General features: G+C 49.7%; 1 protein-coding gene across 1 annotated transcript in view; it reads right to left on the bottom strand.

The window, feature by feature from the left end:
• Positions 1-591: 591 nt before the first annotated feature.
• Positions 592-27,132, bottom strand: part of LOC144247940 (uncharacterized) — a gene marked incomplete at its 5' end in the record, with an annotated part of 684,260 nt that continues 657,719 nt past the window's right edge. The window contains 2 exon segments of the mRNA XM_077789686.1: positions 592-864; positions 943-1,432. Of these exon segments, the coding sequence (XP_077645812.1) occupies positions 592-864; positions 943-1,432 (763 nt within the window).

Below are 27,132 nucleotides of genomic sequence, written 5' to 3'. Positions count from 1 at the left end.
TAGCTAAAACTAATTAACAGCAAAGGAGAGATCTGTACCTCTGTCTGTCCATCTGCAGACAACCTGGCCCAGGAGCAGGAATGTGGAGGAGTGAGTGCAGTTTCTGAAAATAAACTCTGCCCTTCTCTCCCTCCTTTGCTCTCGGAACAAGTCTTAAAGGTGCAAAAATTATAATTCACCATAAACACAACAAACAACTGGAGATACAAGCATCATATAGTCAACCTAGGACATACCTCCAAGACCATTCAGTATTCCTTGATGCCACCAGAAGATAGGATTGAGTGCAAAAGATTTTATGGAGTTGGAAGTCATTAAATCTGCTCTCCCCAAGGAATTCCCATTGTTGGTCTGTGCCCGAGTGGATGTTCCTGCCACTGGGTTTATCTAGGTGCCCACAGGGAATGAGGAAGATGAGGAGCCTCCCAGCCAAGTGTCTTCCCAACACAGATGACCAGGCCCATAGATCACCAAGACCACCCAATGAAGGTCACTGAGGATCATCCAACGTGGATCCTCCCATAGGGAATGGAGCTGGGAGGAGCATAAGAAGCTCTTCCCACCCTTGGGGAACTCACAGGGCTTCCCCCCTTAGTGGCGCCTCCTTTGGTGTTTGATCAAGGCTGATCTCTGTGAGAAGCTCTTCCCACACTTCCCACACTCGTAGGGCCTCTCCCCGGTGTGGATGCGCCGGTGCACGGTGAGGTGGGAGTTGTGCTTGAAGCCCTTCCCGCAGTCGGGGCAGAGGAAGGGCCTCTCCTCTGTGTGACTCCGCTGATGTACGAGGAGACTGGAGCTGATCTGAAACCTCTTCCCACACTGGGGACACTCGTAGGGCTTCTCCCCGCTGTGGATGCGCTGGTGCTTTCTCAGGTCTGAGCGCCACCCATAGCTCTTCCCACATTCCAAGCAGGTGTAGGGCCATTCCCCAGTGTGGATCACCTGGTACCGAATCAGGGCTGAGCTTTCTCTGAAACTCTTCCCACATTCCCCACACTTGTAGGGCTTTTCCCCAGTATGGATCTTTTTGTGTTCCGTAAGCTGGGAGTTGAGGCTGAAGCTCATCCCACACACCCCACACTCGTAGGGCTTTTCTCCAGTGTGGATCCTCTCATGTCTCCTCAGGTCAGAGCTCTGCCTGAAGCTCTTCCCACATTCCCCACACTCAAAGGGCTTTTCCCCAGTGTGGATTCTCTGATGTTGGATCAGAATGGAGTTCCGGTTGAAGCTCCTCCCACACTCCCCACACTCAAAGGGCCTCTCCCCGGTGTGGATCCTCTGGTGATGTCTCAGGTTGGAGCTCCAGCGGAAACGCTTCCCACATTCCTCACACTCGTAGGGCCGTTCCCTAGTGTGGATCACCTGGTGCTGGATCAGATCCAAGCTCCGCCTGAAACCCTTCCCACATTCCAAGCACTTGTGGGGCTTCTCCCTGCCACGAGGTTTCTCCACCAGCTCTGAGCTCTGGCTGGATCTCTGCCCGCCTTCCTGGCTCAGGGGGGCTCTTTCCTCCCCACAGCTCCCTGGGCTGGGTTTGCTGCCACTCCTTGTGCGGGATCTCCAGGGCTTTTCCTCCTCCTCCATTTCCTCCATTTTCATTCCTCCCCGGGAATGAAAAATCCTGGTCTGGGGGAAAAAAAAAAGAACAGAGCATCTTGGACTGGGAGTTCCTCCTGTCCCCACTTCATCTCACAAAGTCATTGGGCATCATGTGTCTATAAGAACCTCTAAAACACCAAGGTTCAGCATAAAAATCCTCCAAACTTTAAGACACAGATCAAAACCTCCCCAAACATCAAGATTCAGCAAAAAATTCCTCCAAAACATAAAGATTCAGCCCCTAAAAAAAAAAAAAATCACCAACATTTAACCCAATAAAGCTGAGGAATGCCATGATTCACCCCTGTGAAAATCGTGGAACCCCTCAACAGTCACGTGCTGCATGTGGGGTGGCAATGCTCCTGGGGCTGAGGGGAGGCTATAGATACAAGGAGGGATGGAACCTTGTGGTGATCCTTGTTTCTGCTCCTCCTCCTCCTGTGTCCCTATTCTTCCTCACACTCCTCTTCCTCCTGCTATTCCTCCTTCTCCTGCACAATCCCACACTCTCCTGCCACCTGCATCGTTTGACCATTCTGTTCCTCAAGCCTGCTTCTCCTTCCCTTCTCCTCCTGCCTCCAGGCCCAGCACCCACTGCCGGCTCCCTCTTCCCCCCACACCCACAGCATCCCAGCGCAGGGGCAGGGATGGAGCTGGGGCAGGCCGGGCTGGGGCAGCGCTGGGCTCTCGGCCGCTCCCGCCCGCACTCGGTCCCCACTGCAGCCGCTCCCGCCAGGACAGCGCGGGGGGGCCCGGCCTTGGCGCTGCCCCACTCCCACCTCCCCAAATTCCCCTCGCGGGGCCATGGGGCCGAGGGGGGGCGCAGGTGGGTCCAGGTGGGGAACGCGGGGAGCTGCGAGTCTGCCTGGCAACTGGTGAGTCATCAGCGCCGCGGGCTCTGATTGGCTGAGCTCTGCCCGAGCCCTGGGGCTGCAGCACAGAGGGGACACCCTGCTCCAGGGGGGATGTCCCACAAACGGGGGACCCCATGCAAGGAACAACAGGAAAGTGTCTTTACAAACAGATGCTGTGAATCTGCTCGGAGATAGGGCCAGGGACCTGTACATAAGGAAGTGACAGGAGAAGCCATCAGTTTCAGAAAATGTTATTAATTGATGACGCAAGCTGCTGCTCAGCCAAGGTCCTGCTCTATTCATGAACTTCCAGAGGAACAAAGACTTAACAGAGCCATGAATATCATCTGCTATACAAAAGCAGGGAGCATATAAAGGTGGGTATGTAGTAGGTGGATCGGGAAGTCTAGCTCTCAAGTACTTCAGCCAATGGGGAAAGCAGAGGGAGATGAGGCCAGGAGAATTAGGATGAAAAGGAGGCTGTGTCCTCCAACAATTGGAGAGATCACATGGGGAATATCCCTTGGCCTCTCCCATTTTTAGGGATGAAATTACTTTTACAGTACTCCTCTGTATTCTTTGTGGACAGAATCCTCTGCTGATGTCAATTTTCCTGCAAACCCAGGGGTTCATCCCAAATTCCTTCCACCATCCGGGGCGGCGGGCAGGGAGTGCAGCTGAAGGTGCCTCACCCACTTTGGGTGATCGGCTCCCTTGGCTGGCGGCAGCACCGGGGATTGACTGGGGACCCGGGAGTGACCAGGAGACAGACCAGTGACACATCAGGGGGGTCTGTGAAGAGTCATCAGAGAGAGAGCACTGAAAATCTCATCAGTGAGTGCCCTGGGATCTTTGGGAAGTGAACATGGCAGAGCACCCATGGAGGGGAGAAAAGGAAAAGCCAGGGAGGGGTCCTGGCCAAAGGGATGATGATCCCAAATTGTCTCTGAAGGGTCCCCTGGGAGAATGTTGAGGTAGTTTGCACATTCCCCCAGAGGTAATTAAGGACATGGACACCCCGTGGGGCAATGAGGGAAGGGGAGAAGGGATTTGGACAACAGGGCATAGATGGTGTTGGTATGCTGGGAAGGAATCAGGTGAAGGGGAGTGTGCAGCAATATGGCTCAGGCAAGAAGCAGCAGGAGGAATCTGTGTGGTAAGAAAAAGGATGATGGCAAAGAGGAGGAACAGAAAAATACTCAGGATTGGGATGTTTTCCAGCAGGGTCTTATACTCACATTTGCCAGCTGATCCAGATCCTTTCCATCCCCGGTTTCCAGGAGAGGAAAAGCAGGAGGTCAGGATGCCAGGGGTTTCTCTGCGGTGGCAGCGGCAGCACCGGGCGCAGAGGTGCGGCACCGGGAGCACGGGCTGGGGCCTGTGGGGAGCTGCGGGGCCGGGCCGGGGCTGTGGGGCAGCCGGGGCTCAGCGCCGGGCGCTGCCTGACCCCACCAGCCCCGGGCAGGGCCGGCAGTGGCCCCCGGCCCCCGGGAGGCTGCGGGACGCCCCGGCCGCTGCCCGGCCCCGGGGAGCTGCCGGCCCTGCCCGCCGGGGGGGCCGCCTTTGGACACTGCGGCAGGACAGGCACCGGCTCTGCCACACGGGCTGGGCAGGGACCCTGAGCACAACGGGGAAAACAAAGGAACAGCTGGGAAATGCAGAGTGCACATGGAAGGATCAGGATTTGCTGTTCAGGATTTGCTTTGGGTCCCTGCAGAAAGGAAAGGTTTTGCAGAAAGCTCAGCAGCTCTCAGAGGATGAGCACCCACAGGCAGTGACCGGGGCTGCAGGAGTGGCACAAGAAGTCCTGCAGCACTTGGGCACAAGGGCACAGCAGCTGAAGGCAAGAAGGGATGAGCAAAAGGCCAAGCTGAAGGCAAAGGCCATGGCAGAGTTCCCACAGCCCCTGAGGGATCAACCCCAGGGCCCAAGGGGGCCCCAGCACCCAGGGCATGACGGGGTCGGCCACAAGCACCTGGCAGAGGCATTGCCCTCCTGGCCAGGGCAGAGCCCACCCAAACAGCCCCTGGGAAGGAGTCAGGGCTCCAGCTGCAGCCCACAAGGACACTGCAAGCACAGACAGCAGCACCCTCAGCAGGAGCAAGTCCACCCCTGCATGGACATGGATTGGCAGGGCTCTCTGAGCTCCATCCCACCGGGGACCCACCACACTGGAGCCCTGGAGAACATTCAGGCTGGGTCTGCATCCAGAGGAGGCCTCTCCTGATGGACACAGGGGCCTCTCCATCCACTCGGAATCTTACACCTAACGGGGGAAAATTGTAAAGGAATGTTTTCATTATTAAGGGAATAAATGGCAAAGCTGAACTGGTATCAATCATTTGTTCAATCGCTATTAGGAGCTGTGGGGGATAGGTTTGAAATAAACTAATTTCTTTTTCTTCCTACTCTGATTGTAATTAACTAGGAAGGAATTTGATGGTGGCATTGTAATATTGTAAAAGGTGATACACAGGCTATTGCTGCTGTACCTTTGTGTCAAATGTCTGGCAAGGCCTGTGCTGAAGAGAACCCAGAGGTGTGGGCAGCCCCAGAGGAAAATTTTATGTAGAGCCTCTTGAAATTACTTGGAAGCAACCAGGACAAGTGGTGTCTAAAAGCAACACCCTGTTCCAGGGGAGGGAAGGAAGGGCTCACAGCCTGGTATGGAGCCTGCTAAAGGCAGGGCTTTTGGAGCCAGGGATGTCTCCCTACAGCACTCCTATCCTGCCAGTCAGGGAATCAGATGGCTCCAATGAGGAGAACAAGAAGAAGTGGTAGACAAAGCCTCTATGAAATGGCTGAATTTCCTGGCTAAACATATCTTTTGAGTATTGGGAAAAAAAAAAAAAAAAAAAAAAAAAACGCAAATGGTGGAGAAAAATATTAAATATTTCGGAAATACTGGGACTGAAGATTCCAGGTGCATTGATCCAGAGAGGGTCTGGGCAATCTCAGAAGTAACATTTCCCAGGACCAAAAAGGAGCTGAGACAATTTTGAGGATTAACAGGGAATTACACAGCCTGGATTGAGGATTCTCTGTTCCAGCCAGAACATTGTAGGACTTTTTGACCCCAGACAGCCTCCATGATGTGTTATGGAAAGGAGAAAGAGAGCAAAACTTGAGAAAATGAAAACCCAAAAATATTGATGCCTCAGCTCTGGCTCTTCAGACTCACAAAAGAAATTGGAATTGTAGGGGAATGTTCAACAGGGCCATGCCAAAGGAATTCGTGGGCCAACATGTTTCACCCAGTGGCCAGAGTGGCCTCATTGTCTGCAGAATTGTGCACCGCCGCTGCTGCTTTGCCTCTGCCGGGAGCACCGGCCCAGCCGCCCCTAACCGCGGGCGGGCCGATCCCGCTCCCGGCTGGTGCCCCCGGCACTGCCCCTCCTGCGGCGGCTCCGGCAGCACACCCTGCCCGGGCTCCGCCTTCGGAGGACCAGGGCTGGGCGCTGGGCCCTGCCCTCAGCCCCTTCCTGCCCGGAGCTCCGTTCCCCGGGAACCGCAGCCCCAGCTCCGAGAAACTCTTTCTGTCTGGAGGACGCCCCTTACAGGAACACAGGGAGTTCAGTTAGGAGGCAACATTCTCCGGACTCTTCCTCACAGCACGGGAGAAAGGCTATAGAAAGAGACTGGGCTAAAGGAATGGATCTATTTCCACTAAGAGAGGTCCCGATGGGAGGGCGTGGAGCCGGCTTTGTGAATGCTCCTTTGACTTCTTCTGGGGTCAGGAATTTTAAAAAGGAAATCAAAGGGATTTTGGAGGATCTCATAAGCACTGCTGAACAATTAGACCAATTTTTAGGTTCAAACATTTATATTTGGGAAGAAATGTGGTCGATAATAAAGATACTATTTTCTTAAGAAGAAAGGCAAATGATCAGAATTGCAGGCATAAAAGTCTGGACTAAAGAAAATCCACAGGGCCCCCCGAGGAGGGCAAATGCCAAACACACCTCCTGAGTGGGGTCAAAATTATGAGGAGGGGAGAAAACATATGAATGAGTATCACATTTGATTGTCGGGGGAATAGGGGGGCAGCATCTCGAGGGCAAAGTCCTGAGGGGACTTTTGGGGCACAGCAGGGGAGGGGGGAGGCTCCGGCTGAGTGGTTGGACAGACTTGGGAGAAATAGGAGGCAGTGTTCCAGAGTGGATCCTGAGACTGATGTGAAAAAAGCTTTGTTAAGGATTAACTTTGTGCTTGGCCAGATAATGGAAAAATTGAAGATTGGCATGACAGATTATTAGATGATTCATTAAAGGAAGCTCAGAAAGTCTGAGCCAAAGCCAAACTAAAAGCAAAGATTGTGGCAGTCACCATGCAAGGAAACGATTGCAAGAAAGCAATAAAAAACCCACAGGCCCTATTCCTAGATATGATAGTGGTAGAGACAGGGGAACAGGAAAGAATAAAATCCCAATGCAAAGTTTCAGAAATATTGTAAGAATGTCTACTTTTACTGTAAGGGCAAAGGTCATTATAAGAGAGATTGTCCTAAGAGGGTAACAGATCTGAGAATTTGTAAAGAGATGGGCACCGAAGAAGAATAAGGATGTCAGAGGCTCTATTTTTTCAGGGGACAGATACCATGTAAAGCCTATGATAGCTTTAAAAGTCGTTCCCCAAGAAGAAAAATTGGAGTTTGTGGTAGACACAAGGGCAGAAATAACTTTTCTGTAAAATATTCCATAAGATTATAGTGTAAGCATAGATACTGTAAAAGTAACAGGAGCAGAAGGAGAGAGTTCCACAGTACCCATTATTAAAAATGTGGTAATAGAGGGAGAAACTAGATTTTGGATGAGGGATGTTTTCTTGGTCCCAGGGGCAGGTAGCAATTTATTGGGACGAGATTTACAAGTGAAATTAGGAATAGGGGTTGTTCCAGAAGATGGGAAGATGACAGCTAGACTTTTAAAACTAGGCCAGGAGGATGGAAGAAGAATTAACAAGGAAGTTTGGGCTGGGGAGGGAAATAGGGGAAGATTAAATATTGACCCCATAAAGATTACAACTGAGGAAAAAAAATTGTCCCATATGTGTACAGCAGTATCCTATATCTTTAGAAGGACAGGAATGTTTAAAGCCAGTAACAGAAGGACTAATAAAGGATGGACATTAGAACCTTGTATGTCTCCCCATAATATCCCAATACTCCCAGTAAAGAAGCCTGACGGGAGCTATAGACTGGTACAAGCCTTAAGGGAGGTTAACAAAGAACTCAGACCCGCTATCCAGTGGTACCAAATCCTTATACTCTTTTCAGTAAAGTTCCTCCCCAGCATCAGTGGTTTAGTGTAGTGGACCTTAAAGATCCCTTTTGAGCTTGCCCATTAGCCCAGGAGAGCAAGTTATCTTTGCTTTTGAATGGAAGGACCCACTAACTGGAGAAAACAGCAATTAAGATGGACAAAACTACCACAGGGGCTTACAGAATCCCCAGACTTATTTGGACAAGCTTTAGAAACAATACTACAAACTTTCCCCACCCCCCTGGAATACAAGTTATTTAATGTATAGATGATCTTTTACTTTCTGGGGAAGCTGAAGCTGAAGTTAGAGAGGCTACTATAAAGCTTTTGAATTTTCTTGGGGAAAAAGGATTAAGGGTATCAAAAGGGAAGCTGCAATTTGTAGAATCAGAGGTAAAATATCTTGGACACTTGCTTAGTAAGGGTAGTTGGAAGCTCAACCCAGACTGAAACACAGGGATTCTATCCCTTCCCCCTCCCTCTTCAAAGGGGGAAATCAGAAAGATACTCAGATTATTGGGATATTATAGATTGTCAATTGAAGGATATACACAGACAGTAAAATTTTTGAATAAAAAAAACTGACAGAGGGAGATGATATAAAATGGATCAAAAAGGATAATGAAAAACTAAGAAAAAAGAAGTTAAAACTAGCCCCAATATCAACTTTAAGCTCACCTTCACTAGCAAAACCCTTTCATTTGTATGTAAATGAAAAAAAAGGGGTAGCTCATAGGGTTTTGTTTCAAGAGTGGGGAGGAGTAAAGAGACCCATGGCTTATTTATCAAAGATGTGGGATCCAGTAAATCAAGGCTGGCCAGTGTATATTCAAGCTATAGCAGCTACTGCAATCCTGGTAGAGGAAAGTCATAAACTGACTTCTAGAGGTAAATTAATTGTGTGCACACCTCATGCAGTACTAAATTTCTTCCAATTTGCATTGTGATTTTTATCTTGAAATACATAACTTACTGTACTCTAGGATTGAAAAACTAGTTTACAGCTGTGACATAGCAAAACCTGCTATTAATTTGAGTCAATGTAGGCTGTTCAATCAAGTGTTCTCAGTGTGTAAAGTTAAACTAAAGGTAACACCAGCTGCTTGGCAGGTCAATGAGAAACAATTTTCCTTCCAACCAGTCCTTTTTCATGTACCCAAATGTGTTTTGCTTTCTTCGTTTTTTTTGTTTTGTTTGTTTGCTAGTTTTTCTGGAAGTGCTAACTACTTGCAGTGTATCTAGAACAGCAAATAAAATTGTGCATACAAAACACTTGTAAAAAAATAGGGCTCATTTTTTCCCAGAATGGGAGGTTGCTACATATAGAAAAGGGAAACTACAAAGCTAGATGAAGAAAAAGTTTCAGTATCTTCTAATGTAAACAATTTGTTACTTCCAGCATCACAGTGGGTGTGTGACACACACATATGAAAAAGATGGTGAGGGAGATCTCTGTTTACTACAGTTTCCTATTTCTTTGATGAGTTAGAGAGCTATGAAGCAATTGTGATTCCTTGTGTGGATTACCCAGGCCTGCAGGGAGGGCTGGGCCATGGTTCCCTCTGTGCTGCAGGCAGCCCTGCAGCGTGGCAGCAGTGGCTTGCCTCTGGTGAGTTTGCAGGCAGGGTGCTCCAGCACTGCAGTGCTCAGGGGCAGTTTCCTACTTTGACACCAAAGCTTAAATTCAAGAGTGCCTCTTCCCATCCAGTTATTGTTTGTACTGTAAGAACCTCTTCAGAGAGTGTCTCCTGGCAGTCAAAAAGAGAGTATTGCAGAGATAAATTCCTTACTTGCTGTCTCCCCCACTGTATCCACATTTTGTCTATTCCCTCTTCAAATTATAGATTTGCAAAACTCATGCTCTGTGTCCTCAGATGCCCTTCCCAAATCAAACCTTGGCTTCTTTGCAAATTATATTGCACTAACAAGCATTGCCTTAAATTTTTTATTGCAGGCAAGATCACTTCAGAAGTAAGTTTTTGTTTACCTTGTTCCTACAACCCTTTCAAGCTTGTGAATGGAAAATTGTGACAGCAAAATAAGTCTTTAGTTTTAGCACTGTCAGCTGTGGGTAGCTGGTAGCCCTTGGTGGAGGGTGCCGTGAATTAAAGGCCTGCAGAACACGCATAACAAAAGTAATTAAATTTGTAAGGAAGTTGGAAAAGGAGGGAGAGGTGATTGGCAGACTCACCTCTCCAGGATGTAGGACTAATGTTAGAAAGTGGACTGATATTGGAATGTGGATGTTGAAATGTGAAGAGAGAAAAAGAAAGCGAAAGAGAGAGAAAGGGAGAAGAGAGAAGAAGAGAGAAGAAGAAAGAGAGAAGAAGAGAGAAGAAGAGAGAAGAAGAGAGAAGAAGAGAGAAGAAGAGAGAAGAAGAGAGAAGAGAGAAGAGAGAAAAAGAGAGAAAAAGAGAGAAGAGAGAAAAAGAGAGAAAAAGAGAGAAAAAGAGAGAAGAAGAGAGAAAAAGAGAGAAGAAGAGAGAAAAAGAGAGAGAAAGGGAAAGAGAGAGAAAGAGGGAGAGTGAAATAATCCCCAAAGTCCCCATACCGTTGCTATTTGTAAGTTCTCCCCCATTCCTGCTAGACAGAGTGACAACAAGGGGAGGGGAGTGAGGAAGTACAGTCAAAGGCAAAGCTGTGAAAAAGAGGGAGAGCTGGACCACCAATAGAGATAAGATCAAAGCAGAGATAGCTAACTCTCACAATGTGCTTTATTTTCTTAAACAAGACTTCTTTTTTTTCCTTCTGATTTTTGTTGTTAAGGAAAGGAGGCTTTTGTTTTGAAGAATGGGGCTGTAAGACTAAAACAGTTGGATGTTGCCTAAAAAGCAAAAAACCAAGAGATGTGATACATCTTGTGTTAAATTTGGGCTAGTCTTTTTTTTATTTAACTAATTATAGCTCACAAGAAGAAGAATTGGCCTCTGCAGCAATTAGCACAGCTGGATACAAGAAGAAGAAGCAGCTATAGAAAAAGTTTTTAGTTAAACCCAGAAAGTTTTGAAGAAAACTAATGGTGAAAGTTAATGCAGTATTGTTTTTCTTTTCTTTTAACACTGTGTTATTAAGAAGTCCTTTCCAGGTACTACTAAAGCAGCAACCCCAACCATGGAAAAGAGGGTGAATTCATGCCAGCAAAATAAAAGAATTTGTGAAGAAACGTGAGGAATGGACTATCACATCTAAACCGGGTGATACCAAATTAACTTTCAACCAGGACTGGGTGGTAATGGTTTGGGAAGACCAACATGATCCAAGGCAGGTACAAAGAATAACACCTAACTGAGAAATAAGGCAAAGCTTGCATCACTGGTTCTAAGCCCTGCCTGAATAAGCCCTGAGACGCCTCCGACACCTCCTTGGCAGAGGAACACTGCCACTTCAAACAGGAGGATCGGGAGTGTTTGAGTCAAAGAGTTCTTATAGTCTGGCCTTAGCCTGTGGCTTGTACAGGCAAGAAGGGAAATTGCCATTAATACTATGCTGTATACTTTATTTGATTCATCCCCATATTGGACATGGCAGCTGGGTTATAAGTGAATGTTTAAATTATGAGAATAATTGGCATTGTAGCTCACAAAATCTATGTTCTTGTGGCAAGAAATATTGAGTACTGAATCAATCCCCTATACAGAAAGACCTCAAAAACTGAAGTAATAAATTGCTTTTGTAGATGGGGATTATCAATGCCTGTGGACTGAGAGATACCTGAGGAATGGTGGAAAACCACAGTTAAAAGGTGTCAAAAACAATTTGCCTGGAAATGAGTAAAAAAGGAGTGACAAGGGAAACAGAGGGCAAGCCTGGATTGAGCACTGTACTCACCAGCGAGAAGATCACACGTACCTGCTGTGGGCAGCAACCCCACAGGCAGGGGAGGTGGAGGTATAAGCCATGCCAGACCTCTGTCATTCCTGTTTCTGTCTCTCATTTGTTGTCTTTTCCCTTCTGAGATAGCAGCAAGATCGTGTCACAAGTGCTACAGAAAGTATCACATGGAAAGAAACCAAAGTTCCTTTTTGGTACACACACCCATGTCAACAGCCACTGTTATAACCCATCCAAATTAAGTACCTGCAGGAAAAAGGGGGAAAATTATCACATTACAAAGAACTTAGGAAAAAGTAGTAATACTTGGGGCATGGAATGTCCAAAAGGAGAGAGATGCATTTGTTTTACATTTGATCTTAGAAATATAGTCCAAGATTCAGTAAAGAGATAAGTAGTAAAAAAAAAGGTAAAACAAGCACAGCAGTCTAGCTCTGTGTTAACCCCAAATTATATCCTGAGTCATATTAAATGACTCCAAGCAGTTATAGAGAAGATAATAAACAAAGCTGCTCAGGCATTGGAATTAATATTGAGTCTGCAAAGCCAAACATCACCTGCAGTGCATTAAAATAGGTTGGCTTTACGCTATTTATTGGCTAAAGAATGGGGTGTACAGATTGTTGAAAATAGATGGCAATGAGGATGTCATCCTGGAAAAAACAAAGGATATCAGAAAAAAATTATGACCCAGGTATCAGTCCAAAAATGGGAAAATAACGTTAAAAACTAGCAAGTGGGGTAATGTATTGAGAATGGGATGGTGGAAGAAATTAGGATTCTTCCTTTTATGTGTTACAAGTGTTTTGATATTTCTTCTTTGTTTAATCCCATGTTTTATTTGATTACTAACAGAGTCCAAAGAATGCAAGAGGACAGGAAATATTCTTTATAAATCATTTGGCTTGAGCAGTAAGAGGTGGGATTGTGGGATTATGATTGGCTTTTCGCAAATGTTACCATGAATATTGAATGTGTAATGTTAGAAAGTTATGCTGTATTAATTCCCTTAGGTATTGTGTTAAGTGTAGTTTTAGGTTACAACATAATGTTAAAATAGAGATTATGTATGTGGGGGGAGTTTTCTTTTTAGGAATGAGATACTCACTTCGAAGAACACCTAAATCTTCCAAAGGAGAGGAATTTATGGCTTCTTATCAGGAGAAGCTAATTTCTTCAGGCCTTGCTCAGACTTGAAGATGCCAGTGGATTAAAGGGAACAGTTGACATACAACAGAGTTTCTTGTTTAGAATAGGATGTATGACTATACAACAAGTGTCTTGGTTTAAGGGTGATTCCTTTGTTCACAAGTCATGCTTTTCTTGACTTAGGGTCTGAGAGCATCTGGACATCCGTAATTCTTTGCGCTTTTTGTCTTGTAATTGTCCTAACTCTAATTGTATTATTATTTTTATAACCATTTTATTATTATTAAACTTTTAAAATTTTAAAAACCAAGTGATTAGAGTTTTTCAAAATTATCAAAACTAGATGAGATTTAAAGGTGACCCTTTAACTCATGAACAATAAATAGATGATTTGAAGGAAAAAAAAAAAAGCAGCAGGTTGTGGGGGGGGCACAACTGAGGCTGCTGAAGGCTGCTGTGGAAGAGAAGCTGCATTCCAGGCACCCAGGAGGAGCTTCAGAAATGCAAATTAACACTGCTGGGGCAAACTGGGGACAATGTACCTGGCTCTTCTTGCCTGGGGCAGGAATTGGCTGATTCCCTCTGCCCCTCACCCCAAGCTCTGCCTGCTTGCACGGATGGAATCTGCACAGCTGAAGGCAGAGCCCATGCTGAGGATCTCTGACTCTGCAACAGAAATGGCTGAAGCTGCAAAGGGAAACAGCAAATGGAGAATGTTGTGAAAACTTCACTAAAATAAGGGGGGGATCATCCCTCTGCCCACTCCAACATCTGCTGCCACTGTCTGTGCTGTACAGGGTGTATCAGAGCACTGGGGGTTTTGCTATAACAAGTTCAGGGAAATCAGTTGGAATTCAAGTATATGATGAAGGAGTAAGAAAAAAAATGGTCAATTGATGCAGCCCCAGCTTGAGGGAGCGCCCAAACATGGGGAAAAGATGAACGGCCACCAGAACAAATCCTACAACACCATGGACCAGCCCCTGGGAACCAAAATGATTTTGTGAAAAATGCATGTTATATGGCTCTGTGCAGATAGTTACTACATGTATTATGTTATAATGATAACTTGTGCTGTATGAACATTTTAATAGTATGGTAAACGTAGCTTTGTAGATAAAATTAAGCTTTAGCAGTTAAAAGAGAAAATATGCATGTGTGTGTGGGGGGGGGGAGTTAAGGAATGAGAACACCTAAATTCACTCAAGGAACACCTAAATTCTCCAGAGAAGAGCAATTTCTGGATTTCTTACTAGAAGAAGCTAATTTCTTCAGGCCATGCTCAGACTGGAGGATGCCGTGGGGATTAAAAAAAACAGCTGACATACAACAGACAGAGTTTCTTGTTTTAAATAAAATGTATGCATAACCATGAAGGATATAAGAATATGCAGCAGTGTATTTTTTTAGGGGTGATTCCTTTATTCACAAGGTATGCTTGTTGTGGCTTAAGTGCCCAAGAGAGCATCTGGACATCTGCAAGTCTTTGCTTTTTAATGTCTTGCAATTGTCCTAACTCTAAATTTTTATTAGTCTAATTGTATTCCTACTTTTATAACCATTTTACTAGTATTAAACTTCTAACATTTTAAAAACCAAGTGATTGGCGTTTCTCACAAATTCATATCACGAGACAGAGAACCCATTTTTTCATTTCAATGGCATCATTAGATTACAAGCTGTCCTCCAAATAAGAACCAACCAGACAGCTCCAGCTCCTGACCTTCCTGCCGACCAAGCCACTGAAACGAGGAACACAACATTTCACCAGGGAATGGGATCAGATTATCTGTCAGCAGAAAAAACAGGAGTTTGTGGAAAACTAAATGGCTCAAACTGCTGTTGGCAAAAAGATGACGAGAAAACTGCTAAAAAAGATTAGAAAGGAAATAGGAGAGCAGTTTATGTATTGGTCCAAACATGGAAAGGATGGGAATGGGACATGCTTTCGTGGCTCCCTGGCACACCAGGGGTCAAACGAATGCTGCTTTTCCTCTTCTGTGCTGCAGCAACTCTCATCTTTTTACCATGCTCCCCACCTTGGCAGTGCAGCTCATCCAGCAGCTGAGCCAGGGCATGCAGGTGGCAGCCAGGCCTCCTGATCCACAAACGGCGACAAAAGGACAGGGAATGAGAGCACCGAGAATAATCCCAAAACCAAAGAGGACCCGGGAAGAACAAAACAGAGTCAAGGAGTGAATCTACCTGGAGATAGGGCCAGGCACTTGTAGATAAAGAAGGAGAAACCATCAGTTCCAATAAATGTTTCAAATTGACCCAGACAGCTGCTCAAAGTCCCGCTACATTCCTGAACTTCGAGGAGAAGAACAAAGACTTAACAGGGCCATGAATATCGGCTGTTCTACAAAAGGAGGGTGCACATTAACGAGGACAGGCTCCAGGCGCATCGGGAAGTCGGAACCTTCCAAGGAACTCAGCCGGTGGGCAAAGGCAGAGGGAGATCGGCCGGGAAAATAAGGATAAAAAGGAGGCTGCGGACTACAGCCACGGCAGAGAGCGCACGGCAAATGCCCCACGGCCTCTGCCCCTGCTCGGCAATAAAGTCACTTTGACAGGACTCCTCGCTCTCCGCCGGGCACACGAACCTCCGGCGACGGGAATTTCCCCGCCCGCTCCCGGCCGCGGGGCAGCCCCTCTGTCCTACCCACAGCAGCCGGGCCGAGCCAGCGCTGCTCCGGCAGCGGCTCCTGCCCGGCCCCGGCGGGAAGGAGACCGCGGGCAGCCGCTCCCGCAGCGCCCTCGGCCCGGGGCCGGCACGGGCCGGACACGGCACCGGCGAGCCGCCGGAGCCCCCTGCCGCCCCCTCCGCCCGCAGCCAGCCCCGAGCCCCCGCAGAGCCCAGCGCGGCTCCCACCTGCGCCGGGGCCGCCTCCGAGCTCCGCCGCCGCCGCCTCACCGCGCTCCGGCCGCTGCCGCCGCTGCCGGGCCCGCACAGCCGCTCGGCCAATGGCGGCGCTGCGCGGCCACGGCCGCCCTCAGCCCGCCGCCGGGGCCGCGCCGCGCCCCGCTCCCACCAATCAGCGCGCCGCAACCGCGACTGACGGCACCGGCGGCCAATGGCAGCGAGCTCGGGGCGGGCTCTGCGCACGGCCCCGCCTCGCCCCGCGCTCTCGGCGCCCCCGGGCTGCGTGAGGGGAAAGCCGGAGATGAGGAACAGCCCCGGCACGGGCCCGGGCCGAGCCGGGATTGAGCTGCCCACACAAACAAACTTCTCCGCGCCTCCCGCCACGGCTTTCCCGGCCCTGCGCCTCCCGTGCCTCCGCCTCTGCGGGAAGCCCAGGAGCCTCACTTCTCCTGCCCCTCGTTAGCGCATCAGTGCTTCGCTTTGATTTCCCCCGAAAAGGGAAACCTGCCCGAAGCCCTGTGGGTGGGTGGGGCAGGGGAGAGATTTCTGGCAGAAAACTCCAAAGACTCGGAGCAGGAGAAGGAGAAGTCAGTGCAGAGCCTTAAATGCAGCTTTCCCCACGCCTCCCTGCTCCCAGCTGCACCTCCTCCCCCGGCAGGGCAGGAGACAGGGAATGGGGCCATGCTCAGCTCATCCCCCGGGGCTTCTCCCTCTGCTCAGGGACAGGAGTCGTTCCCTGCTGCACCCTGCGCTCTCTCCCGGCCGAGACTTCTCCAGGAACTTCTCGGAGCGGAGTCCATCCCCTGGGCACAGCCCCCTCCGAGTGCTGCAGCGTGGGTCACTGTGCCACGGCCTCAGTCCTGCCAGGACAGGCTGCTCCAGCGGGGCCCCTCTGCCCGCGGGCTCACAGCTCCTCTCAGGCATCGCCGTTGTGAAAAACGCTAATTACTGAGTTTTTAAAATTTTTTAACTTTCATAATAATAAAATTGTTATAAAAATAATAATGCGAATAAATTAGTACAGTTTACAGTTGGGATAATTATAAGACAATAAAAGCAAAGAATTACTGACGTCTGGATGCTCTTGGACACTAAGTTATGAAAAGCATTCTTTTTGGACAAAGGAATAGCTTTAAAAGCAATAGCTGGTTTCATATTCCTATATCTTTCATGGTTATGCATACATTCTATTTAAAATAAAAACTGTTGTATGTTAACTGGTTTTTTTAATTCTTAAGGCATCTTCGAATCTAAGTAGGGCTTGGAGAAATTAATTTATTTTGATAACAAAACTATTTTTTTTTTAATGATCTAGGTGTTCCTCGAAGCGAGTATCTCATTCTAAAAAAAAAAAACCTCCCACCACATACATAGTCTCTATTTTGACATTATGTTGGAACCTGAAACTTACACAATTAATTTATTTCACACACTACTTAAGTGAATGAATACAGCATAACTTGCTAACATTACACATATAATATTACTTGTAATATTTGTGAAAAGCCAATCATAAAATATGCATTTTTCACAATCTTTCTTCTTATTTTTTATAAGTCATTTGGCTTGAGCAATATTTTTTATTTACTTGTATTCTTTGGACTCCGTTGGTAATCTAATAAAACATGGGATTAAACAAAGAAGAAACATTAAAACACTTGTAACACATAAAAGGAAGAATTTTAATTTTTTCTACTATTTCATTCATAATACATTACCCCACTTCTAGTTTTTAACATTATTTTCTCATTTTTGGACTGATACCTGGGTCATAATTTTTTTAATATATCTTTTTTTTTTTTTTTCTTTTCTTGGATGACTTCCCTATTGCTATCTATTTTTAATAATTTGTATACTCTTTTTTCTAGCTAATAAATAGCTTAAAGCTAACATATTTTAATACAGTGCAGTTTTTGTTTGGTTTTCTTGACTTAATATTAATTCTAATGTTTGAGTAGCTTTGTTTGTTATCTTCCTTATAACTGTTTGGAGACTTATAATATGATTTAATATATAATTGGGGGTTAATAAAGAGTTAGACTGTTGTGTTGGTTTTACTTTTTTTTGTTTCTTTGTTTACTATTTGTTTTTTACTGGATTTTGGACTATGTTCTTAAGATTAAATGTAAAACAAATCCATCTCTCTCCTTTTGGATATTCTATGGTTTTTGTATTACTACTTTTTCTTAAGTTCTTTGCAATCTAATAATTTTCCCCCTTTTTCCTGCAGGTACTTAATTTGGATGGGTTATAACAGTGGCCAGGAAACCCTCGGCTTCTTCTCTCCACGGGGTTTCTCTTCTTCCTAAGACCTGGTCCCAGTTTCCCCGGGGGGGATTCTCTCTTTTTTATCACTCCCTTGGTCTCTTTACTGGCCGCTTTTCCCACGAAAAAGACGAAAAGCAGCATGAGAGGCTGCAGCAATCACTTGGCAAGTCTGGGGTACCCAGCAGCCTCTGTCACACACATTCATTCCCCCCTTATCCGCCCCATCCCAACAAATACTCACCTGTCCTTTGTCCTTGGGTCTCGGTTCTTCCTGTACACTTTAGTCTCAGGGGCTAATTACCGCGGTTTTAGGGAATCCTTTCCCTGTTCTTTGTTTTATTGTCTCCTTCTGCCCATGGATCATAACCTGTGTCTGTGGTCACACACCAGGGGAACAGAGCGAGGCTGCCTAAATAGGGCAGGACCCGTCTTCCTCACCCTGACTCTCCTCAGGCCCCGGCAGAGAGGTGTTAGAAACCATCCTGTGCTACCATAATTGTGAAAAATCCCAATCACTTGGCTCCCTGGGCTGGGTTTGCAGCTCCTCCTCCTGCAGCATCTCCGGGGCTTTTCCTCCTCTGCCATCCAGCCACACCCTGGGAATGAAAAATCCTGGTTTGGGGAAAACCAAGGTGAGACTGCCTTGGACTGGAGGCTCCTCCTACCCAAGTCCATCCCTAGAACTCAGCAGGACTCTTGTGTCCATGAAAATCTCCACAGTATCAAGGTTTAGCCCAAAACAACTCTCCCAGGAGTTCCCTATCTCTGATCTCGCCACTTTTGGGGTTCCAGAGGTTTCCTTTCCTTGGGATGATGGGGGTCCAATGGCTCCAGGGGTTCCCCGTTCTCAGGTGTCCTGCTTAGGGATGATCCAGGGGCTGTTGGGGCTCCATGGGGTCCCTTTTCCCCTGATGCTCTACTCTGAGATCCCAGGTGTCCCAGGGGTTCCTCCTCTCCAGGCTCCTCCCCTTTCCAGCCAGCCGGGGGTCCCCCAGCTCCAGGATCGCCCCTCTCTGCTCTCCCCACTCCGGGGGTCCCAGGGGTTCCCCTCCTCTGCTCCCCCGGGGGTCCCCAGGACCAATGTCCTCCCCCTGGTGACACTGGGCAAGGGCCACATGGACTCCCAAAGATCCCCCAGGGGGCTCAGCTTTGCGGTCCTGCAAGATCCAAACCTACACACACAGAGAGAAAAAAACCTCACGGGGTTTATTTGGGCCTCCCAGACAACATCTGGGGCTGAATTCCACAATCTGCAAGCTCCAAACACACCCCAATAAAAAAACCCTCTCAGGGACCCCCCGATAGATTTGGGGCGAGCTCGCCTTCCCCTCTCACCTGCAGCATGAGCTGGGGGCGATGGTCCCGGGGCCAAGGGTGCTGCGGCCTCAGGGGGCACTGGAACCTCCTGTTTCTCCTCCTTTTCCTGCTCCTCATCCTCATCTTCCTCCTCCTCCTTCCTAATCCCACCTCCTGCCCAGTTCCTGCCTTCTGTATATTTAGAGTGCAGCACCTTGCTTGTTTTTAGAGCAAGAACAAAGATCCCCGCGGGAACACGGCTTGCTGGCTTTAGTCAGAAGTAGCAGTGACTAAAGGTCCTGTTTCCTCTGCTGTGCTCCCGTCCTTGTTCCTCCTCAGTGTTCAGGCTGGGCTATGGGGTGTCCCTGTTTGCTGCATTTTCAGAGCTCCTCCTGGAGCCTTTGGGCAATAGGCTGTGCCCTGGGAGGGTTCTTTGTGCTCCTTTGTGACCCAGGAGAACCTTCCGGGCGGTTTCTGCGTGAGCTGCTGCTGTGATGTCACAGGAGCACTGCCACGTCCCCGAGGTGCTCCCGTGGCTGTGGGACACGGAGGCCTCAGTGTCCCCAGTGGCTCTGGGCACTGCTCCTTGCCGGAGGATCCTCCTGCCCGAGGCATTCTCAGCACCAGCCCAGCCCTGACGGGTGTCCTTGTGTGCTTGCAGGGCTGCAGTCTGCAGGCGTGTGCAGCGCAGCCAAAATGATCCAGCACGTGGCTGCTGCAGTTTGCACGCTGTACTCTGTGGCTTATTCGGGCTATTTTTTAACCCACTTGGCACGTAAGTCGAGGTTTTCTCTCGGTGCTGTGGCTTTGGGCTTGCTGTGTGCTTTCTGTTCTTCCTCTGGACCCGAGCTGACTTTGTAACCAAATGGCCATGAAGGCACCATTGCTTTGGGAGAGCTCCTGCCAGCAGCTGCAGCTGAAAAAGGGGGTGTCTGCAGCCAGCGGGGCGTGCACAGCATTTGCAATGAGCCCTGGGGGGTTCTGTTCCCTCCAGCGGGGAGTCTGTGGCAGCAGAGCCGGGAACTCCCTGTCCAGCCAAGAACTGACACAGCCCAGCATTTTGTGCTGTTCTCTTGCTGTGGGAAGGGACTGTGGCTCCTGGAGGGACGCTGGGAAAGCAAAATGCTCTCTCGGGGTTGCCTTGCACTGTGGCATTTCCCACCACAGGCAGTTTTTTCCTGACAGCATCTGGTTCATGTTCCCTCTCCTGTTGCAGGGCACCTCATGTGTGGATTCCGAGCAGCTCCTCCTCCGGTGAGTGAGAAAGGAACCTTTGGTGTTTGGAATTGTGCAGCAAGCTGTGAGCTCGGCGTGTGGCAGCTGAGTGCCAGCTTAGGAGGCTGAAGGAAAGTTCCTGTCAGAGTCTTTGCAGCAGCAGCAGCAGCAGCAAAGGGATCCCCAGCAGATTTCTCCTTTTCTGCTGCTGAGCTTTTGAAGAGCTGCAGGTCTGGTTTTGCAGGCAGAGGATTGCTTGCTAGCTTTAGCCACAGTGGAATATCGTTTTCCCAACAATAAGTGGCAATGTCGACTTTAGCCCATTGTTAGTTTGAAGGACTCCAAACCCAATTTCTGCTTTGTGCAGCTGGATGTGCAGCTGAAGGTAAATAAGGTGATCACTGAGATAGAACTTCCCGTCCCTCACGCTGCCATCTGTCCACAGGGCACAAAAGCAGCACCAGCCCCTCCTCTGGCTCCCTCTGCTCCCAAAGAGGAGGCCAAAGAGGAGGAAGACAGCAGTGAGCTCCCCGCTGTTCTGGGGGACGCTGGTGAACTTCCCTCGGTGCCGGGAGATGACAGTGAACTTCTCGCTGCTCTGGGAGACAAGGGCGAACATCCCGCGCTGTGGGAATACAGCGGCGAGGCTCCCGCGGCGTGGGACAAGGACAGTGGACATCTCCCGGCGTGGGACGAGGGCAGTGGATGTCCCCTGGTGCAGGACGAGGATGGCCAAGCCCCCATGGTGTGGGATGAGGACAGAGGACATCTCCCGCTGTGGGATGAGGACAGAGGACATCCTGTGCCTTGGGAAGAGGAGGGTGAACTTCTCCCAGCATGGGAAGAGGACAGTGAACATCCCCTGGCTTGGAAAGATGATGGCGAACCTGCAGCATTTTGGGAAGAGGACCCAGAACCTCCCTGTGCTTGGGAAGAGGACACTGAACCTCCCTGTGCTTGGGAAGAGGACACGGAACCTCCCTCCGCTGTGGGATCCTGGGCTGAAGGTTCTGACAGCAGCACAGCCCTGCAGCCAGAGGGGAGAGGGGAGTGGTGCCTGGTGCAGCTGAGTACGTCTGCTCTGTTCCTGTGTTCAGAGCAGGGGGCTGTGTGTGTGTCTCGGCATCAGCTGCAGCCAGCATTGCTCTGCAGCTGAATGTCACAGGGGCATTTATTGTCCTTCCCAGCTGAGACCAAGGGGCTCACGGCCCCAGGGAGTGGGGCTGCATTCTGGCTCTGCTCTGGCGGGGTCTCGCTCTGGGAGGGAGCCTCTTCCACGTGGTTTCTTTCAGGGAACATCGTGAGCGTGGCGGAGCCTGCCGAGAAATACCTGGAAGTGGAGCAGATTGGCCAAGGGTAAGTGCGTGGCAGCTACTTCTGCACAAGCAGCCCAGGGGCTGTGCTGGTGCAGGATCAAGGGAGAAGTCAGGAGAGCTCCAAACACCTTCAGACACTGGGGTGCCATCCTGCTGTCTCTCAGTCCTGATCAGAATTGAGAACTGTGGTCAGAAGGAGCCGTCACAGGCCCCTGAGGCTGGCAGTGTCCTGCCTGCAGCAAGGAGCAGGACCTGTGAGATCTTCTGTGTCTGGAACTGGATTGCCTAAAAGAGCCACTCACCATCTGGAGACTGTCAGACAACAGCTCTCAAGGAGATTTCTTTCAAATATTTTGCTTCATAAAATATCTTCCGGTCAGAATTAACAACCTAAAGGTTTAGAAACAGGAGCCGGAGATGAACTAATAAGTGCTCTATTCTAGCACAGCTCGTAGAGCCCATACATTCAGCAACAGACACAGAGCTGATGCACTCTGGGGGAAAATGCATCACCTGCCTGATGGCAGGGCCCTTGTGGATCCTGCAGGTCTTAGGCAGGAAATGGAAAAGGATGAAATGCATTCTTTTCCAGTTCTTTAGACACCCATTGCTCACCTCAGGTTTTGAACTAAAGCAATTCAGCGTGGACATTTGGGATTTGCTCCAGCCCAATTCCTTCGTGTTGGGTCTCAGTTTTCCCTTGCACACCTGGCATGGCAGAGGGCTGGTGGCTGCTGTGCTGTTGTTGCAAGGGTCAATGCACCCAGGTGTTTGTGAGCGCTGCAGGCAGCAGAGATCTCCTGTCTGGGCTGGCTTTCACTCCCAGGGCCTCAAGTGCTGCTTCTTTCTTCTCTGCTGTTTTGTCTCCAGGGCTTTTGGAACTGTTTCCAAAGGACTCGACAGGGCCACTGGAGGAGAGGTCAGTGCCAACACGCCCAGCACGTCTGGCAGCTCTCCAGGGCTCTCCCCTCTGCTGGGAGCTGTGGCTGCAGCTCTGGGGGCCAGCAGAGCTTTCCTGCACAGGCTGCTCCTCTGAAGGCAGAGCAGTGTCAGCCTGCAGAGCACAGCTGGGACACACTCAGTCCTTCTGGAGTGCCCAAAGGGATGCAAGGAGGGCAGCAGTGTCTGTCAGAGCAGGACATGCTGGCTTGCTCTTCATATCTAAAAGTGTGAATGGATCAGTGTTGGAGACTGAGGCCAAATTTATCTTCACCCCAGCTGCAGACAGGAACACTATTTAGCAGTTTTTCCATCCTGCCTTTCATCTTCAAAGGGTACCTCAAGGCCTAATTAGGGTGAGATCCTGCTTGGGCTCAATTTGGGACTTTAGTTCCACTTCAGCTGTCCACAGAGAGAGAGGGACAGAAATGAGAAGATGGATGTCCAGAGCAAAGCTCTCTCCTAAACCCTGCAGTTGTGTTTGGGTCTGGGGTCAGTGACAGCCTGTGACAGGGATCACCTGAGCAATGGATGTGTGTGTTTGCTTTGTTGTGCAATCCCAAACAGAGCAGCTGCATCTGAAATCATGACCAAATCCCATGGAATTGCTAAAGGGTTCCTGGCTGTTTTGCTCTGTTTTCACAGAACCAGAATTACCTCCCGCTTGCAAAATGTGTTTGAATAATAATGAGAGTGTTGAGGCCATTTGAGAAGACTGTAGGTGCAGAGAATGTGGTTAGAGCTGGGAGGCTGACAGCTGAGGGGCCATTTCTGCAGAGCTTGCAAGGCCAAATGTCTCTGGCCGTGAGTCCTGTAAGCAGCCCCAGCGAGCAGAGCAATGGGCTGTGGGAGTGGCCCTTGCTGAGTTCTGGTGCCCATCCCAGGGCAGTTTGGCACAGCCCGGCTCCGTCGCTCCAAAAAGCCTCGCCCCGTGTTGGCTGTGGCCTCCTGCCACAGACTCCTCCAGTTAAAGGTCTGCAATGTCCCCTCAGGTGGCCATAAAGAAAATGAGTCTCAGAGGGCAGAACGGGGAACACGCTGTGAATGAGCTCCTGCTCCTGAAGGACAAGAAGAACCCCAACATTGTCAACTCTTTGGACAGGTGAGTGCTCCAGGCCTCATCCCGTGCACGGGCCCTGCCTTAACCTTTCCTGGCACCCGTAGTCTGTAGCCTGTTTTGAAAATGCCTGACCCAGCCGTATCTTCCCAAAACAACAGCCTGGCAGTTCGCTCCCTCCGTGTGCTTTGGTTGCTTTGGTTTGGTTTTTCCTTCAAGCTGACCCTGTTTTCTGTGTCTTACAACAAGTGCTGATAAACCACAGCAGAAATTATTTCCCTTGGCTTCTTCTTCCCAGCCCTTTTGCATTGCTGCAGATGCCAGGAAAACCAGGGCCTTGTTTGCACAAATGCCTCATTTGCCCATTTTGCACTGGCCTTGCCTGTTTCTGAAGGGACTTTCTGAAAGGTTTTCTGATTGCTTTTGTCCCAAGTGCTGCACGGCCTCCTCCCCTGGATAACCCTGGGAGTTGTGTTGCCTTGTTCTGCAGGGAATGGTGGAACTGATGAGCTCAGAAGCTGAACCAGCTGGGGGCCAGTGTTGTGGTTCCACACTGATCTGGGCTGTTGCTAAACTGCATTTTTCACCTGCTTGCCATCTAAGGACTCTCCTTTCTCACAGGTGTCTCTTCCCTTAGACTGTGCAGATTCCAAGGACTCTGCAGCCTGGCAGGAATGTCTCTCCATCTGATTCTGTCCTCATGGACAAGTGACCTGGAAACAAAACTCCACTCCAGGCTTTTCCATGGGGGAATTGAGCACTGCACATTCATCTCCATGCCACTGCTTTCCTCTTCCAGCTTCCTTGTTGGCGGAGATCTCTGGCTGGTGATGGAATACATGGATGGAGGAACTTTGCAGGACGTTGTCAGACAGACACGCATGGCTGAAGGAGAGATGGCAGCTGTCAGTCGGGAGGTGAGGGATCCTGCCTGTGGCTGCCACGGCTTGGACACGATGGTCCTTCCATACAGGCGTGAGAACAGGAGTGGCTCCATGCTCAGGGCTCTGTTTGTTGGTTTCATGAGCTGGAGAAGAAAGAGCCTCTGCAGTGAACGGCCTGCCAGCATTGCTGCACTTCTGCTCTGTTCTTGCTCTCTTTCCTGCTGTTGTGGCACTCTCTGTCTGTTCTGGATTTGATGTGCTGTTCTCAGCTTTGCCCTGAACCGTTTGCCTGGAGCCTGTCTGCTCTGCACTCCTGGCCTGTCACAGCAAAGCTGCTGCTGGCAGAATTCGGACCTGTCCTTTCTTGTGTGATAGATTCCGGCCATTGGTTTTTGTCCTGGTGTTTCTTGTTCTCTCTCAGTGCCTGCAGGGCCTGGATTTCCTCCATGCGAACCAGGTGATCCACAGAGATCTGAAGAGCTCCAACATCCTCCTGGGCATGGCCGGCTCTGTCAAGCTGGGTGGGTGTTCCTGGCCAGGCACGGCGCTCCCGGGTGCGGCTGTGGGGCTGCTTCCCAGTGCCGGCCAGAGCCCCACAAGGGCTGCTGGGGGCACTGCCCGGCCCCTGCTGCCAGCTGAGAGCGGCTGCCCCTGCAGAGAGCTCCGGAGAGCAGCAGGGTGCCAGGGGTGGCTTTGCTCTGGGTATGGCCCTCCCAGAGGGCAGGAGTTGGAATCTAAATCTTAAAGGGAATCAGTAAAAGCCACTGCATGAAAGCTGAGGGTTTCTTTAAGGGTCCAGTTCCACCTTCCCTTGGCTACAGCCCTCAGCACTTTTCCAGCTGACTTCACTACTCCATTCTCAGACTGAGAATGGGGAGTCTTGGTGCTTGGTTTCCTCATTCCAGCTGCCTTTGACAGTGTTTGTTTCTGTCCTCAGCTGATTTTGGCCTCTGTGCTCAGCTCAGCTCTGAGCAGGACCGGTGCAGCTCCATGGTGGGCACTGCTCACTGGATGGCCCCAGAAGTTGTGACCAGTTCTCCTTATGGCCCCAAGGTGGACATCTGGTCCTTTGGCATTGTGACCATTGAGATGGTGGAAGGAGAACCTCCTTACTTCAAGGAAACGAGGGCCATGGTAAGAGGCAAATTCTCCAGGGGCTGCAGAGCCCTGTGAGCATAGGGTGACCCTGCACTGGGAGCAGCAGCTGGAGGTTTCTGCACCTGGGGAAGGGAATTCCCAGAGCACTTGAACCTCAACACAGACAAATATTCTGCAGTCTCCAACAACAATTTGCTTTGGGATTTATGCTGTTCCAGCTCTTCTGTCTGTAAGGATGACCTGAAAATTTGAAGCAAGTACATCAGCTCTTTCCAATGGCTGTGGCAGCACCAGGGTTTGGGTTTTTTGGTTGGCATAGGAAAATGAGCTGTGAGCAGCATCTCTGCCAGGGAGGAAAGTGCCCCTGGAGCTGGGGCTGAGAACCCGGGGTCGCTGTGAGCACCTGTGGGTGGGAAGGAAGCTGGCAGAGCGCTGAGTTTGCTTTTCCTGCAGGCTCGCGCTCTGATCCGGCACAACGGGACCCCGCAGCTGCAGGAGCCCCGGCGCCTGTCGGCTCTGCTGCGGGACTTCCTCGAGTGCAGCCTGGAGCCGGACGAGGAGCAGCGCTGGTCTGCCCAGGAGCTGCTGCAGGTGAATGCCGAGCAGCTGAGGGGAAGCAGCAGCGCCAGGGAGGGGTTTTCTGCTGGGGCCCCTCCGATAGTCTCCAGCCTCGCTGCGTTCCACACGCAAAGCAAGCAGAATCCTCGCCAGGTTTGGCTTGGCAGGGTCCTTTCGAGGGCATCTGCCCCTGGTGCCCCACAAGGAGCAGGGCCATCTTCAGGCAGGTCCGGTGCTCAGAGCCCTGCCTGGCCTGAGCTTGGATGTTCCCAGGGAGGAGGCACCTCCCACATCCCTGGGCACCTTCTGTCAGTGTTTCCCCACTCCTGGCAAAAAGATTCTGCCTTAGATCTAACCTGAGCCTGCTTCCCTCTCCTGAGTTTCTGACCATTTCCCTTTGTCCTGTTGCAACAGAGCCTGTGAGAAAGTAACAGTTCATTTCTTTCTTTTTTATCCTTTGGGCAGCACCCGTTTTTATCATCAGCCAAGCCTCTCTCCAGCCTGACCCCTCTGATCACCGCAGCAAAGCAACTGAGGGAGCAGCGGAGGAGATGAAGCACTGGAGGACAGCTGTTAGTTACAGTAGTTAGTTAGGACAACTAGTTAGTGATGGTAGTTAGCAGTGCTAGTTGGTTATGGTAGTTAGGACAGCCTGTTTGTTACGGCTCTTATGACAGCCTGTTTGGTATGGCAGTTTTTTGAATAAAAACTCTTTTAAACCTCAAGTCCCTTGAGGTGTCCCTTCCTCCTCCCTCTGTGACTCGGCTGCCCGGAGCAATGTGAGGGGAGAGCGGGCCCAGCCTGGCCCAGAGCTGAGCCCCAGCAGAGCCCTGGCAGAGCCCAGAGCAGCCTCGGATCTGCAGAGTCAGCCTGGGAGGAGGCGCTCGGAGCCTTCTGGGCTGCACCCGACTCTTGGTTACAAACTGCGTGTGCTGGAAAAT

Source organism: Lonchura striata, chromosome 36 (assembly GCF_046129695.1).
Source record: "Lonchura striata isolate bLonStr1 chromosome 36, bLonStr1.mat, whole genome shotgun sequence".
NCBI classification, from domain to species: Eukaryota; Metazoa; Chordata; class Aves; order Passeriformes; family Estrildidae; genus Lonchura; species Lonchura striata.
The sequence above is the reverse complement of the archived record's forward strand: the minus strand, read 5'-3'. Positions and strand labels throughout refer to the sequence as shown.